The following is a 16,975-nucleotide window of genomic DNA, read 5'->3' as shown; positions in this document are numbered from 1 at the left end:
ACTTGCTGGGCCAAGGTCAGAGTATCAGCAGGGCACCTTCCTTCTGGTGGTTCCAAGGTGGGTGGAATCTGTTTCTGAGCCTCTTTTACCTTCCAGTGGCCACCGGCATCCTGTTGCTCTCAGCTCCCTCCTCGAATCACTCTTCTCTCTGCTTTCAGGTCGCATACACTGATGCTGACCCTGTCACCTCCCTCTGACAAGCATTCTTGCGATTACATTTAGGGCTCTTGCATATCATACAGGATAATCTCTCCATTTTACAATCTTTCACTTAATCATATCTGCAAAATCCCTTGTACCACATAAGGTAACATATTTACAGGTTCCAGGGATCAGGACATGGCCATCCCTGAGGGCCCACTATTAAGCCTGTCACAACAAGGTAGTAGAATTTTAGAGCATTAGCAGTCCTCTCCACCTCTTTCTATATGTAATAAGGGCACTGAGCCTTAGAGAGTACTGACTTCTTGAAGTCAAATAGCACATTGGTTACAAAGCCAAAGTGTAGCCAGCACCTGGGAACACAGTCCAGGAACGCGACCCGGTTCTGGCACGCCATTAAACTGTGTCAGAACCAGAGTATTAAGGTAGATGGTAACCACCAGATGAAAGTTAAAAAATTAGAAATAAAAGGAAAAGTTCTGGAGCACAGTAAAAGGAAGAGGTAGCTTCTTTACCCATCTGAGTTGGCTTCTAGGAAGGGATACAAAAAAATTTAAGAAAAAAGAAAGGTCCAGTTAAACAGCCCCTGCCTTGTTTGTAACATTTTTTTAGAAGAGTTATTTAGCATTTTTCCCTTAAACTCACGTATACTATAGGATATTTAATCCAAAAACCATTTCAGAACTTCTTTGAGACCTTCTGATAATCTTTTTCTTCCTGGTTCTCTGTTTTCCCAGAGGACAAAGAACAGGAAGCATAGGAGGCTCCCCTTGCCTTTTGGCTCCCAGGCTGGGATGAGTTAGGCCATACAGTGGTTTCGGGTGCCCCAGTGGCCTCCCGGATGGTCATTTGGGCCAATAAGTAGGACTGTCAAGAGATTCACTTGGATCACTCCCATTCATGGCGCTGGCTGGTTAGGCGAGGCTTAGAAAAAGGTGTAATTGTATGGATAGGATTGAGAGGAAAGGGTTTTTCCTGCCTGCCTCTTAAAAGAATAGAACAGTTACCTTTTAAAACTCATAAACTCTGAGTTACATGTTTATTTTGGTAGAATGATGCTCTCTCTGAACCTTTTAAGTTGGTAAGACATTAAATTATTCATCATGTTATTTTCCTATCAAATGGTTTTGTGGTTTATTGACAGTGTCTAAATTTCAATGCTGGTGACAGCTCATACTAGAAAACTAATTGAAAGTATTGGCATTTCCTCAATTAGACAGTGGTTACATAATAGAGAGGTTTATTATGGAGTTGCTGTCCAAGCTCCAGGAGAACAAACTGAGAATATCATCAGCTACACACTTCGAAACTTGATGCAAGTGAAATGATGGCTTTGGGGGTTTATTCCATTTTCCTAATAACCAGCCAGTCACTGTGGTCTTCGGGGAGTCAGCGCTGCAAGGCTGTGCATGATGTGAATCTAAAACCCCCATAAAATAGGGTCAGTAGTCAGAGCTCTTAGGACATAGTCTGAATGCCCTTAAGATTATTCCCTCTATAGTGGCCTACATGTAGTTTATAGCATTATTTGCCAAGGTGATGTGTAGTTCCTTAAGTGATTAAACATACAAGGAATAAATTCCTTTTCTCATTTAAAAAATTGTCCAGGTGGCTGAAGAACATCACTCTTTGGCTCTACAGAGAAAATGCCTGCTGTCCTGGTTCCAGTATAGTCAGGAAATCCTGGCTAGGAACACAGCCCGGGCTGATCAGTTCTATTGCCAAATACTGCTTCGGAGAGTTATCCGGAGCTGGCTACAGGTAAGGCCACACAGGGAAGGAAGCTTTAAATATATGTCTCTGCTCAATCCTATGTAAGAAAATTAGGTGCAATCCAGATGTCCATAACTATAACTATTGTTTTTTTTTTCCAAGAACAATATAGAATAGTTGGTCCAGTTCCTTGCTTTGAAATGAATGTGAAAATGTCAAATCAATTCTACCTAAGTATAAAACACTTTTCACACAGAGTGTCCATAAACTGTTTATAGACTTAATGTAACATTACATCAGCTTTTGCTTTTATACTCATTTCTTGTTTCTTATCCATAATTGCTTAAGTGATTTTACTAGAAACCTACCCCCTCAGGCTTAGAACTGTTTCCACACCTCTGGCTCCATTGTTTTTTTAATACATTGCAGAGGATATTATCTTGGCTGCCATGCTATCTTTTTCTCTTTATGCCCCCAGTGTCCTTTGTTCTTTTGTATTTGTTGCAGTTCTCTTTGGTATTGCTTATTTGCTCTAATTCTTTGTCTGTGATATTGTCTCACTTCTGTTCCTTTCTTCATCCCCAGTACCTGACTGATCTGGAGGAAGAAGTACAAAAACTGTGGGTACATTTTCTTCAGAAGAAGATATTCAGGGCCTGGTTTAATATGGTCAGGGAGGCCCAGATTGATTCCCAGCGCAAGCATGAGATTGCAGTGGAACATCATGACAGGTGAGGTTCTGATTTCTGAGGAAATTCACTCAGACTTCATAACTTTTCCACAGTGTATTCTATGCCTGGGATATGGCTTATAGATGAGGTGTGGGCTGGGAGAGCTGGGTACTTGAAGATAATCAGACAGCGGGGGGAGTCCCAGCTCATCCAGTGACTCTTTGGAAACCCCTAGAACTCCTGGGTCTCCATCTTAAAATGGGGGGGAGGAGGATGCCTGCCCTCTCTGCCTCACAGGGGCTGTCCAGAGGGTGAAATAATGATAAATACATGAATCACCTGAGCAAAGTGTACTATTAGTCGAACAGGTTTATCTCTGAAGTTCAGTTTTTAACATTTACTCTGAAATACACCACCAATAGAGAAAAGTGCTTAAATCATACATATACAGGTTAATGAATTACTGTCAAGTGGACTCCCATGTCACCACCACTGAGGTCAAGAAATAGGACACTGCTGGCCCCTGGAAATCCCCACGGGCTCCTTCCCAATTACAAGCCCTGCCCTTCCCTCCAAAGGTAAACAGCTCCCCTGACTTTTATAATGAGTACATCCTTGGGTTTCTTTTCACTTTGACCTAAGGGTGCAGCCTTTGAGGCTATAATTTTGTGTTGCCTGGTTTGGAACTTTATAGAAGTGGAATCATGGTATATGTTCTATTAATACTTATAATACAGTGATGTCTTACTTAAGCCAGTGTCCTTAGGGAATAAGCTATTCTTATATACATTTTTGCTTGGATTCCTAATTTTAAGTATTTTGGATAGAAATGTTCTAAATTTCATTACATACCTCCCCTTGAGAGTAAACAAACAATCTGTGTTTTAATGATCAGTAGTCATTGCTTACGAGCATGATGTGGTAGGCGGATGCCTCCAAGCTCTGAAGCGGGAAGACTGTTCTTTAACCAAAATAGTGACCCCTTCCTCACTGCACCCAGATTAATTTTTGGTTCCTTTGTTTTCATTTGCTTGTATGTGCCTATGCGAATGTCTGGTTTTTATAAAAGCATTCCTGTCTTGCCGCTAAGGTACCCACCACCAGCAAACCATACTCACCCTTGTTTACAGGTTACTGAAATCTGTGGGCCAGGAAAACAATAAGCAAGTTGATTCTAATTTGGTCTAAAATAAAATAATATCCTCTGAGTGAGGATACTCAGAGGACTTGCCTTTGAATAAATGCTTCGCTTTGGAGGTTAACGTTTAACACTCGATCTGCGTGACCCTGGACAAATAACCTTTCAGAGCTTCCCGGTCCTCTTTTCTAAAATGGGGATAACAATAGAACCAGTCTAACAGCATTGTTGAGAAGACTAAACAGGGTAACATGGTACCTCACTTAGCACATGCTTAGCCCCCAAATAATAGCTATGTTTTGTTTACTGTCGTTGTTCAAGTGTTGTTATTAAACATCCTATTTGTCCACCTTTATTTTCTTTCTGTTTCTCAGCTGCCATGTACAGGCTGAGAGATTCACTGGGACGGCTGCCCAGTGTGGCGCAGGACAGCCAGAGAGGGTGTTCACACACCCCAGAGAGGAGGGGGGCAGTGTCAGGATTTCCATTTTCAGGCAAGGAAATGGAAGCTGCAAGTAGCAGATTGATTTAGTACACAAATACCAAATGATGGAGCCTGGGCTCTGAGTCAGGCTTTCTGACTCCAAACCATTCTCTTCTTCCTGTAGCCCACCTCCTTCGTCAGTTTTCTAATTCAGTCTCGTTTGTAAACTGTAAGATACAGTAGTAAGATAGTGGTCCTATGCAGGGCTTGAAGTTAGGAAATCAGTATGGGAATCCATGCATTCAACAAGAAATAGATTCTCAGCCAGTGTCTAGTTGACATAAAAGCATCACCAGGGGTGGCTCACTTAGGTTGCGCGTCTACCTTTGGCTCAGGTCGTGATCCCAGGGTCCTGGGATTGAGCCCTGCATCGGGCTCCCAGCTCAGCAAGGAGTCTGCTTCTCCCTCCCCCCACTTATGCACTCTCTGTCTTCTGTCTCTCTCGCTTACTCTCTCAATAAAAAAAAAAATTCTTAAAAAAAAAAAAAGAAAAAGCATCGCCAGGACCTGATGGCTTCCATCTTTGCTCCATCCTCCATGGCTGGCCCCACTGGCCTACTGCTCCTCAGACAGACCTCGTGGCTTCCTTGGAGCTTTCACACAACCTGATCAGTGCACCTCCCTGACTACCCCGTCTCCATATCCCTGTCTAGCCACTGTCCCAGTCTGTTTTCTTCATAGCACTGAAGACTGTCTGAAGTTACACATTTATTTATCGTCTTGTCCCTCCCAATAGTAGAAGGGCCGCATCTTACTCAGTGCTGTGTTCCCAGGTGATGGTAATGCCCAGTACAGGTGCAGAGCAGGTACTGTGATATTTGGTCCGTAAATGAATGGGTGCATTTTCTTGCGGGATTGACACTATTGTTTAGTCATGGGTCTTTTAAAAGGAACTTTAACGTTTAAAAATTGATATTCAAGTTCTTACTCAATGTTATATGAATTAAAGAATATTATCCAGAAAAGTTGCGGGGGAAAGGGAAGGAAGGAGAGACATTTATTAGTTTGAGGCCTCATCTTAAAATTTCAATAACACTGTGATGATCCTAATAAGAACATGAGGTATAATCTTACTTATTTATATCACTTCTCAATCTATTAATTTATAATTACATATAGAGTTACAATCTGTAAATCTGGAATTTTATACTTGGTGGGACAAGATGTCAGCCAGACCTAAGTGTCTCATCATCAGTACTTCCTGTGGAGTTCTGCCGTGAGAGCTCAGCTGTGTGCTTGTCCGGCTCCTCTTGCATGAACCAGTAGGTTTTTTTTAATATTATAGATACTGTTATATTTGTTTTACATATGTGATGGCACTGGATAAATGACATCTCCATGACTGAGCAATTACTATTATTATCCTCATTGTTTTAATTCCAGTATAATTAATATGCAGTGTTTTAGGTGTACAATATAGTAATTCAACAATTCTATACACTACTCAGTGCTCATAACAATAAGTGCACCTCTTTAATGAAAATTAAAGGGGCTTATTAGAGAAATCTCAGAGCCTTTAATATATTAAATGTGCACCGTGAGTCTTTAACAGAATAAATGTGTACTTTTTGCTAAACTTTTTTATTTTTAATTTAAATTCAATTTAGTTGACATATATTAGTTTCAGAGGTAGAGTTCAGTGATTCATCAGTTGCATATAATACTCAGTGCTCATTACATCAAGTATCTTCCTTAATGCCCATCACCCGTTTATCCCATTCCCCCACCCACCTCCTCCCTAGCCACCCTCTGTTTCCTATAGTTAAGAGTTTCTTGTGGATTGCCTCCCTCTCTGTTTTTAATCTAATTTTTCCTCCCTTTCCCCTGTATTCATCTGTTTTGTTTCTTAAACAGTAAATGCACTCTTAATCCCCTTCACCTATATCACCCATCCCCATACCCGTCTCCCCTCCAGCAACCACCAGTTTGTTCTTTGTATTTAAAAGTCTGGGGTTTTTTTGTTGTTATTTGTCTCTTTCTTATTTCTTAAATTCCACATATAAGTGAAATCATATGGTATTTGTCTTTCTCTGACTTACTTTACTTAACATTATACCCTCTAGATCCATCCATGTTGTTGCAAATGGCAAGATTCCATTCTTTTTATGGCTGAATAATATACCATTATATGTGTTTGTGTGTATGTTATGTTCATATAATACACACACACACACACCACATCTCCTTAATCTATTGTATTGCTTCCATATGTTGTAAACAATGCTGCAATAAACATGGGGGTGATTACATTTTTTCAAATTAGTGTTTTTATATTCTGAGTAAATACCCAGTGGAATTACCTGATCATAGGGTAGTTCCATTTTTAATTTTTGAGGAACGTCCATACTATTTTTTACAGCAGTTGCATCAGTTTGCATTCCTAACAGTGTACAAGGGTTCCTTTTTCTCCACATCTTTGCCAACACTTGTTATTTCTTAGGGTTTTGATTTGCATTTCCCTGATGATGAGTGATGTTGAGCATCTTTTCATGTGCCGGTTGGCCATCTGTATGTCTTCTCTGGAGAAATACATCTTCATGTCTTCTGCCCCATTTTTTAATTGGATTGCTTTTTTGTGTTGAGTTGTATAAGTTCTTTATATATTTTGGACACTAACCCCTTATTGGATATATCATTTGCAAATATCCTCTCCATTTTGTAGGCTGTCTTTTTGTTTTATTGATTGTTTCCTTTGCAGAAGCTTTTTATTTTTATGTAGTCCCAATAGTTTATTTTTGCTTTTGTTTCCCTTGCCTTAGGAGACCTATCTAGAAAAATGTTGCTGTGGCTGATGTCCAAGAAGTTACTGCCTATACTCTCTTTTAGGATTTTCATGGTCTTAGTTCTCACATTTAGGTCTTTAATCCATGTTAAGTATTTCTGTATGGTGTAATTAAGTGCTCCAGCTGTCCAATTTGCCCAACACATTTGTTGAACAGACTGTCCGCCCTTTTCCCATTGCATATTCTTACCTCCTTTGTTGAAGATTAATTGCCCATATAATCATGGGTTTATTTCTGAGCTCTCTATTCTCTTCCATTGGTCAGTGTGTCTGCTTTTGTGCCAGTACCGTACTGTTTTGATTACCACAGCTTTGTAGTATATCTTGAAATCTGGGCTTGTGATACCTCCAGTTTTGTTCTCTCTAAAGACTGCTTTCACTATATGGAGGTTTTTTTGTTTTTTTTTTTTTTTTTTTTGTGGTTCCATATAAATTTTAGGATTATTTGTTCTAGTTCTGTGAAAAATGCTGTTGGTATTTTGATAAGGATTGCATTCAATCTGTAGATTAACTGAGTTGTAGGGACATTTTAACAATATCTATTCTTCCAATCTATGAGCTTGGAATATCTTTCCGTTGGTTTGAATCATCTTCCATTTCTTTTATCACTGTTTTATAATTTTCAGAATACAGGTCTTTCACCTCCTTAAAGTTATTCCTAGGTATTTTATTATTTTTGGTGCACTTGTAACTGGAATTGTTTTCTTAATTTCTCTGTCTGCTACTTCATTACTGGTGTATAGAAATGCAGTGGACTTCTGTATATTGAATTTGTATTATGCATCCTTATGAATTCATTTATTCTGTTAATTTTTTGGTGGAGTCTTTAGGGTTTTCTAGAGGTAGTATCATGTCATCTTCAAATAGTGAAAGTTTTGTCTTCTTCTTTACCAATTTGGATGATTTTTATTTCTTTTTCTTGTCTGATGGCTGTGGCTAGGACTTCCAGTATTATGTTGAATAAAAATGGTGAGAGTGGGCATCGTCTTGATTTAGGGGGAAAGCTCTTCATCTTTCACCATTGAGTATGATGTTAGCTGTGGATTTTTCATGTATGGCCTTTTGTTCTTTCCTTCTCTCTCTTTCCTTCCTTCCTTTCTTTCATATCTGTCCTTTATTATGTTGAGGTATGTTCCCTCTAAACCTACTTTGTAGAGAGTTTTTATCATGAATGGATGTTGTACATTGTCAAATACTTTTTACTTTTTCTGTATTTACTGAAATGATCACGTGGTTTTTAATCCTGTCTCTGATTTTAATCCTGTCTCTAATCAATGTATCACATTGATTCTTTTGTGAATATTGAACCACCCTTGCATCCCAGGAATAAATCCCACTTGATTGTGGTGAATGATTTTTTTCCTAATATATTGCTGGATTAGGTTTACTAGTATTTTGTTGAGGACTTTGGCGTCTATGTTCATTAGAGACATTGGCCTATAGGTCTCTTTTTTATAGTGTCTTTTTTTTTTTTTTTTTTTTTAAAGTAGGCTCCATGCCCAGCTTGAAGGCCAATGTGGGGGTTAAACTCACGACCCTGAGATCAAGAGTCAGATGCTTAACCAACTGCGCCACCTGGGCACCCCTTTCTTATAGTGTGTTTATCTGGTTTTGGTATTGGGGTAATGCTGGCCTTATAGAATGAATTTGGAAACTTTCCTTCCTCTACTTTTTTTTGGAATAGTTTGAGAAGAATAGGTCTTACCTCCTCTTTAAATGTTTGGTTGAACTCACCTGTGAAGCCATCTGGTCCTGGACTTTTGTTTGTTGGGAGTTTGTGGTTACTGATCCAATCTCATTGTTAGTAACTGGTCTATTCAAATTTTTATTTGAGTTTTGGGAGGTTATATGTTTCTAGGATTTTATCTACCTCTAGGTTATCCAATTTGTTGGCATATAGCTTTTCATAATATTCTCTTACAACCCTTTATATTTCTGTGGTATTGGTTATTATTTTTCCTCTTTCATTTCTCAGTCCTCTTTTTTTATTGATGAGTCTGGCTAAAGGTTTATCAATTTTATTGACCTTTTCAAAGAACCAGTTCCTGGTTTCATTGATCTGTTCTCTTGTGGCATTTTTTGGTTTTTGTTTTGTTTTTATCTTCATTTATTTCTATTCTAGTCTTTATTATTCCCTCGCTTCTACTGGTTTTGGGTTTTGTTTGTTCTTTTTCTAGCTCCTTTAGGTATAAGGTTAGGTTTGAGGTTTTTCTTCCTTCTTGAGATAGGCCTGTGTTGCTATAAACTTCCCTCTTGGAACAGCTCTGGCCACATCCCAAAGATTTTTGGACTATTGTATTTTCATTTTCATTTGCCTCCATGTATTTTTTAATTTCCTGTTTGATTTCTGGGTTGATTTATTCATTGTTTAGTAGCATATTATTCAGCCTCTATGTATTTTGTTACTTCCAGATTTTTTTCTTGTGAATGAAAAGATGCATGGTATGACTTTGATCTTTTTGGATTTGTTGAGAGTTGGTTTGTGTCCTAACATCTGATCTGAGAATGTTCCATGTGCACTTGAAAAGAATGTGTATTCTGCTGTTTTAGGATGGAATGTTCCGAATGTATCTATCAGATCCATCTGGTCCAATGTGTCATTCCAAGCTATTCTTTCCTTGTTGATTTTCTGTTTGGATGATCTGTCCACTGATATAAATGGGATTTTAAAGTGTCCTACTATTATTGTATTACTATCAATTACTTTCTTTATGTTCATTGGCTGCTCTATGTATTTGGATCCTCTCATGTTGGGTGCATAGTTATTTACAATGATCTTCTTGTTAGATTGTTCCCTTTATGATTATGTAGTGTCCTTCTTTGTCTCTTTTTACACCAGAACACGTGGTAATTAAAATGGCAAAAAGGTAGTGATAGAGAGTTTTAAGAGCAGCAAGAAAAAATAGTTACATACAAGGGACACCCCATAAGACTATCAGCTAATTTTTTAGCAACGTTGCAGATCAGAAGGAAGACATGATATATTCAAAGTGCTGAAAAAAAAATTTGCAACCACAAATATTTTATTCAGCAAGGCTAATCTTTCAGAATAGGAGACATAGTTTCCCAGATAAACAAAAATTAAAGAAATTCATCACCACTAAACTAGCCTTACAAAAAATGTTAAAGGGGATTCTTTGAGTGGAAAGGGAAGACCATAATCAGGAATAAGAAAAGTAGGAAGCACAAAAGCAGTAAAATTAAGTATATATATAAATCGGTCATGAAGATAAAGGACTAGTATCCAAAATCTATAAAAGCTTATCAAACTCAACACCCAAAGAACAAACAATCCAATCAAGAAATGGGCAGAAGACATGAACAGACATTTAGGCAAAGAAGACATCCAGATGGCCAACGGACACATGAAAAAGTGCTTTACATCACTTGGCATCAGGGAAATACAAATCAAAACCACAGTGAGATACCACCTCACACCAGTCAGAATGGCTAAAATTAACCAGTCAGGAAATGACAGCTGTTGGCTAGGATATAGAGAAAGGGGAACCCTCCTACACTGTTGGTGGGAATGCAAGCTGGTGGAGCTACTCTGGAAAACAGCATAGAGGTTCCTCAGAAAGTTGAAAATACTGCTATGCTACAACCCAGCAATTGCACTACTGGGTATTTACCCTAAAGATACAAATGTAGTGACCCAAAGGAGCATGTGCACCCGGTTGTTTATAGTGGCAATGTCCACAATAGCCAAACTATGGAAAGAGCGTAGCTGTCTATCACCAAATGAATGGATAAAGAAGATGTGGTATGTATATACAATGGAATACTATGCAGCCATCAGAAAAACCCAAAATCTTGCCATTTGCAGCAATGTGGATGGAACGAGAAGGTATTATGCAGAGGAAATAAGTCAATCAGAGAAAGACAACTATCATGTGATCTCACTGATACGAGGAATTTGAGAAACAAGACAGAGGATCATAAGGGAAGGGAAGGAAAAATGAAACAAGATGGAACCAAAGAAGGAGATAAACCATAAGAGACTCTTAATCTCAGGAAACAAACTGAGGGTTGCTAGAAGGTAGGGAGTGGGAGGGATGGAGTGGCTGGATGATGGACATTGGAAAGGGTATGTGCTATGGTGAGTGCTGTGAATTGTGTAAGACTGGTGAATCACAGACCTGCACCCCTGAAACAAATAATACCAAAAAAAAAAAAAAAGGGTCAAGAGAGTCACAGAATAAAAGAATGTAAAGTATGATACCATATACCTAAAACATGGTGGTTGGGGGAAGAAGGGAGTAAAAATTTGTGGCCTTATAATGAGTTCAGACTTAAGCAACCATCAACTTAATATAGACCACTATATGCAGAAAATGTTATATGTAAACCTAATGGTATCAAAAACATGTAATAGATATGCAAAAAATAAAGAGAAAAGAATCCAAGTATATCACTAAAGAAAGCCAACAAACTGTGAGAGAAGAACAAGAGAAGAAAGGAACAAAGAACTACAAAAATAACCATAAAACAATGGCAATAAGCCCATACTTGTCAATTACTTTGAATGTAATGGACTATATGCTCCGGTCAAAAGACATAAGATGACAGAATGGATAACAAAGCAAGACCCATCTATATGCTGCCTACACGAGACTCCTTTCAGACCTAAAGACACTGAAAGATTGGAAGTGAGTGGATGGAGAAACATTTATCCTGCAAAAGGAAGGGAAAAGAAAACTGGGGTAGAAACACCTATGTGGGACAAAATACACTTAAAACAAAGACTGTAACAAGCAACAAACAAGTACTTGTTATATTTCCAATATTGCCTCAATACTATAGTTCTGAAGCATTCTGGAGTCATGGGCCCCTTCACAGTAATAAGGCACATACCAAGACCCCCAGATATTCCCCTATGCTCATCCCATACAGTGTTATATAAAATGTCAAGGAGTTTTTGGACCACAGGTTAAGAACTCTTATGTTGTGACTTAAATCACATTTATTACATAAAACATCCACAGGTCATCTATCAAAACATATTTGCCAAGCATAAAAAAATACCCAATAACATGGTGTCTGGCTCTCATAATTCAGTAGACCACGTGCTGTAGGGGTTCCGAAGAGGGAAAGATAAATGCAGGCAATGACACTCTGGGAAGATTTCCTCTGCGGGAGTGGGGCACAGCATTTCCATTAGGGGAGAACAGTAGGAGATGAAATATAGAAGTCAGAAAGTGGGACGGTAGGCAGGAGAACTCTGAACAGAGGTAAAAGTGGGAGACGGGTGAGGACGGAGTGGGCAGATAGCCGAGGACAGGTGGCCGTCAGTGGAGGCCTGGATGGATGAAGGAAGAAAGCCAATTTGAAGCAGCTCCACTCCTTGTAGCCTTTTAGGTTTTAACTTCCAGCAACAAAAATCAACATTATCAGAAACAGCAAATAGCCATTAGCCATAGAGTTAATGGGGGCTGTGACGCATTTCAGGATTTCTTGAGAAGGTCAAGAAGCTAGACTAAATCCCATCTGTGCCTCGAGTTGTGAAAATACAAACTTACCTACTCTACATTTTTGTTTCAGCCGCATAACTTTGCTTGTAATTCCTTACACACACCATGCTGTTCTTTCCTCTTTTGCCTGTACTCAAGACATGTTCTCTTCTAGAAAAAGCCTTTTGTCTGACAAAACTCAGTTCAGATCATCTCTTTCAAAGACTTGTGATGCCCCTCACTACCAGAGTGGGGGAGTAGAGGTGTGTATCTCCACCACGACAGCCCCTCACTACTTTGAAGTGATCTGTTCACCAGGGTGACTCCCTCTTTGGGCAGATATTGTCTGGCTTACCTTCACATCCCTAGTGTGCATGTAGTTGTGTTACCCTAAAAGGCCATTGTGGGTCTCCCCTCTGACAGCAGATAATCCTCACTTCAACTTGGGATCCTCCAGAACCGTGATTCCAGAACCTGACATTAAGATAATCTTTTCTCAACTAAAATTCAAGGGTGGTGGTGTTCCTTGTTGGATGTGATGTTACCAGAGGGCTTTTTAAACAGTAGGCACAAGCGCACCTCAGAGATGTTGTGGGCTCAGTTCCACACCACTGCAGTAAAGTGAATGTCAGAATTAGCGAGTTGAATGAATTTTTATTTCCCGGTATTTATAAAAGTTATGTTCGTACTATACTTATAGAATTATGTTTTAAAAAACAATGTACATACTTAATTTAAAAATACTTTATTGCTAAAAAGGCTAACCGTCATCTGAGCTTTCAGGGGGTCTTGATCTTTTTGCTGATAGAAGGTCTTGCCTCCATGTTAAAGACTGCTGATTGATTAGGATGGCCTTTGCTGAAGGTTGAGGTGGCTGCAGCACTTTCTTTAAAAAGACAACAGTGAAGTTTACTGCACCTATTGACTCTTCCTTTCACAATTTCTCTGTAGCATATGATATTGTTTGGTAGTATTTTACCCACAGCAGAACTTCTTCTAAAATTGGAATCAATCCTCTCATCCCTTGTTGCTGCTTTATCAACTAAATTTATGTAATATTCTAAATCCTTTGTTGTCACGTCATCAATCTTCACCAGGAGTAGATCCCATCTCAAGAAACTACTTTCTTTCCTCATCCATAAGAAGCAACCATTCATCCATTAAAGCTGTATCCGTGAGATTGCAGCAGTTTAATCCCATCTTCAGGCTCCACTTCTAATTCTAGTTCTCTTGCTATTTCCCCCACATCTGCGCTACTTCCTCCACTCCATTCTGGAACCTCTCAACCCATGAGGGTTGGCATTGACTTCTTCTACACTCCTGTGAATGTTGATATTTTGACCTCTTCCCATGAATTATGAACGTTCCTAATGACAGCTAGAATGGTGAATCCTTTCCAGAAGATTTCCAATTTACTTTGCCCAGATGCATAAGAAGAATCACAATCTATGAGAGGTATAGCCCTAAGAAATGTATTTCTTAAATGATAAAGACTTGACAGTCAAAATGACTCCTTGGTCCATGGCCTGCGGAAAGGATGTTACACTAGCAGGATGAAAAAACATTAATCTCATTGTCCGTCTCCATCAGAGCTCTTGAGTGACCAAGTGCATTGTCAGTTAGCAGTCCTGTTTTGCAAGGAATCTGTTTTTTCCCCTGAGCAATAGGTCTCAACAGTGAGCTTAAGATATTCAGTAAACCATATTGTAAACAAATGTGCTGTCATCCAGGCTTTGTTGTCCCATTTATAGAGCACAGGCAGAGTGGATTTGGCAGAATTCTTAAGGGCCCTGGATTTTGGAGTGGTAAAGGAACACTGGCTTCAGTTCAAGTCACCAGCTGCCTTAGCCCCTAATAAGAGAGTCAGACTGTCCTTTGAAGCTTTGAAGGCAAGCATCAACGTCTACGAAGTCTTAGATGGCATCATCTTCCACGATAAGACTGTTTCATCTACAGTGAAAACCTGTTGTTCAGTGTAGCCATCTTCATGAATTAACTTGGCCAGACCTTCTGGAGAATTTGCTGCTGCCCCTTCACTTTTATGTTATGAAGATGGTTATTGCCTTAAACTTCGTGAACCACCTCTGCTGGCTTCCAGCTTTCTGCAGCTGCTGCTTCTCTCAGCCTTCCTAGAATTGAAGAGTTCGGGCCTTGCACTGGATTAGGCTTTGGCTGAAGAGACTATCGTGGCTGGTTTGATCTTCTATCCAGACTATTCAGACTTTCTCCATATCGGCAATAAGTCTGTTTTGCTTTCTTAGTATTTGTGTGTTCAGTGGACTAGCACTTTTAATTTCCTTCAAGAACTTTTCCTTTGCATTCACAATTTGGCTTTTTGGCAAATGATGCCTAGCTTTTGGCCTGTCTTGGCTTTTGACATGCCTTCCTCACTAAGCTTAATCATTTCTAGCTTTTGATTTACAGTGAGAGATGTGTGACTCTTCCTCTCACTTTAACACATGGAAGCCAGTGCGGGGTTATTAACTCACCTAATTTCAATATCATTGCGTCTCAGACTAGGGAGGCCTGAGCAGAGGGAGAGAGATGAAATGGCTAGTCGAGCAGTCAGAACACACACATTTATCAGTTCAGTTTGCTGTCCCATATGGACGTGGTTCATGCCCCCAACAGCTACAGTGTTCACAGCAAAGGTCACTGATACCAGATCACTGCAACAAACACCTGTGATAATGAAAATGTTTGAAGGATTGAGAGAATTACCAAAATGCACACAGAAACACGAAGTAAGCAGATGCTGTTGGGAAAAGTGGTGCCGGCAGGCTCGCTCAGTGCAGGGTTACTGCCACAGATCTTCAGTTTATGAAACAGGCAGTATCTGCGAAGTGCGACACAAAGAGGTATGTCTGGGGGCACCTGGGTGGCTCAGTGGGTTAAAGCCTCTGCCTTCGGCTCAGGTCATGATCTCAGGGTCCTGGGATCGAGCCCCACATCGGGCTCTCCGCTCTGGCGGGGAGCCTGCTTCTCCCCCTCTCTCTGCCTGCCTCTCTGCCTACTTGTGATCTCTCTCTCTGTCAAATAAATAAATAAAATGTTTAAAAAAAAATCATCCTTCTACAGTTTTTAATATACTTCAGATGGAAAGTCAACTTTTCCGTAGTATGTAACTTTTTTCCCTTTTCTGTTTCAAGGAGGATTCTCTGGGTCACATTTGAGACATGGAAGAAGTTTGTGAAATTTATGAAAGAGGAAAGAATAAAAGAAGAAAGGCGAGAGCAACTCCGTCGGAGGGTGGCCGAAATTCTCCCGGACTTCCAGCCGCTCGCATCCCGGTGACCCTCGGGCAGCAGAGACTGGCGCCATGTGAGCGCGTGGGGTGTGGGACGGGCATCCATGCATGAGGGCAGACACCCGCTCCGTCACCTGGCAGATACTTCTGGGATCGAGAGGATTACCTGGGCAGTTTTTACTTCCTCCTTTGACTTTTGTTGGATTGCTAATTAGTTCACTAAAGCATTTAGCACAGCAGGATCAAAGAACAGTGTAAATCTCAACTATTCAGATGCATTCTATATATTTTTAGCATCATAAACTTTAAAGAAGACAAGTGTTTCCTCGCCTGAGTCTCTGAAGGAAATGTGTCCTTCTGGTGTACCATGAGTTGTTGACAAATATAACTTTATAGAAATTCACGGGAGTAAGTATGCAGGGAAGGAGTCATAGTGGTCAGTGATAGTGCCTTAGCGTCAGCAACAGGCGCTCTGCCGGACGCCATGCACCCCCCCACACCCCCCCGCACCCCCCATGGAATGCCGCCTATCAAATGGGACTCAGTGCAGCTGCTGCAAAGCGCTGGACTATCTCCTTATTTGGGGGACACGGTGGCACCAAAGACCTTTCTCTTCAGTGCATCTTGACAAGCATGAAGGGAATTCCAAAAGCTAATATAACGCTCTCAGGGGCAGTCCAGCAATTCGTTAACATGTCTGCGCGTGCTCCCACCTGCAACTTCTAAGTAACATACCCGTCTGTCCTCTAGCCTTCAGCTCAGTTTGATCCACATAGCGTGTTAAGGTGCAGATGACTCTAAAGACTGATGAAATGCTCTTCTGTGAATTGTCTGAATTACCTGCTAGTAAAAAAAATTTCATTACAAAATACATGTTTGTTATAACAAATTTAAGTAATAAACAAGTGTACCCAGTAGAACAAGAAAGTCCCTTGCAGCCCTGAGGTAACTACCAGTATGCTAGGTTTACAATTTCGAGTGGTAGATAAAATTCTGTGTGTGGTTCAATAAATTGTTATTGTCCTTATTTCCTAGAAGGGATAGGCAGTTCCACCGTCTGCAATGACTTACATCCTTTCTCTGTGGCACGTGTGAAGATTTACTCAGAAATGACAAAACACCCTAAATTGAAGTTTATTCCTTCTACAGTGTCCCTGTCCCCACGTCTTTTCCTTTAATATGATTATATAGCTGTCATTTACAAACTCTTTTAGACTAATAGCCACTAATGAAAACAGGACTAAAAGAAACTCATCTTTAGTCTCTTTCCATTCAAATCCCAATCTGCTTATCCCGACCTGTATGTAGTGCAAAGCACAGTACCAGCT

The 16,975-nt window shown here is 39.9% G+C and overlaps 1 protein-coding gene across 2 annotated transcripts in view; it reads left to right on the top strand.

The window, feature by feature from the left end:
* The window catches only part of CCDC191 (coiled-coil domain containing 191), a 90,392-nt gene extending 73,720 nt beyond the window's left edge, over nt 1–16,672 (top strand). For both annotated transcript variants that reach the window (XM_080824197.1, XM_080824196.1), the window contains exons 15-17: nt 1,771–1,923; nt 2,461–2,606; nt 15,550–16,672. In XM_080824197.1, the coding sequence (XP_080680323.1) occupies nt 1,771–1,923; nt 2,461–2,606; nt 15,550–15,694 (444 nt within the window). In that variant the 3' untranslated portion in view covers nt 15,695–16,672. The remainder of the gene's footprint in view (nt 1–1,770; nt 1,924–2,460; nt 2,607–15,549) is intronic.
* The last annotated feature ends 303 nt before the right edge of the window (nt 16,673–16,975 follow it).

This window comes from Martes martes, assembly GCF_963455335.1.
Source record: "Martes martes genome assembly, chromosome: 1".
In the NCBI taxonomy this organism is placed as follows: domain Eukaryota; kingdom Metazoa; phylum Chordata; class Mammalia; order Carnivora; family Mustelidae; genus Martes; species Martes martes.
Note: the sequence above shows the minus strand (reverse complement) of the source record. Positions and strands in the feature narration are given on the sequence as shown.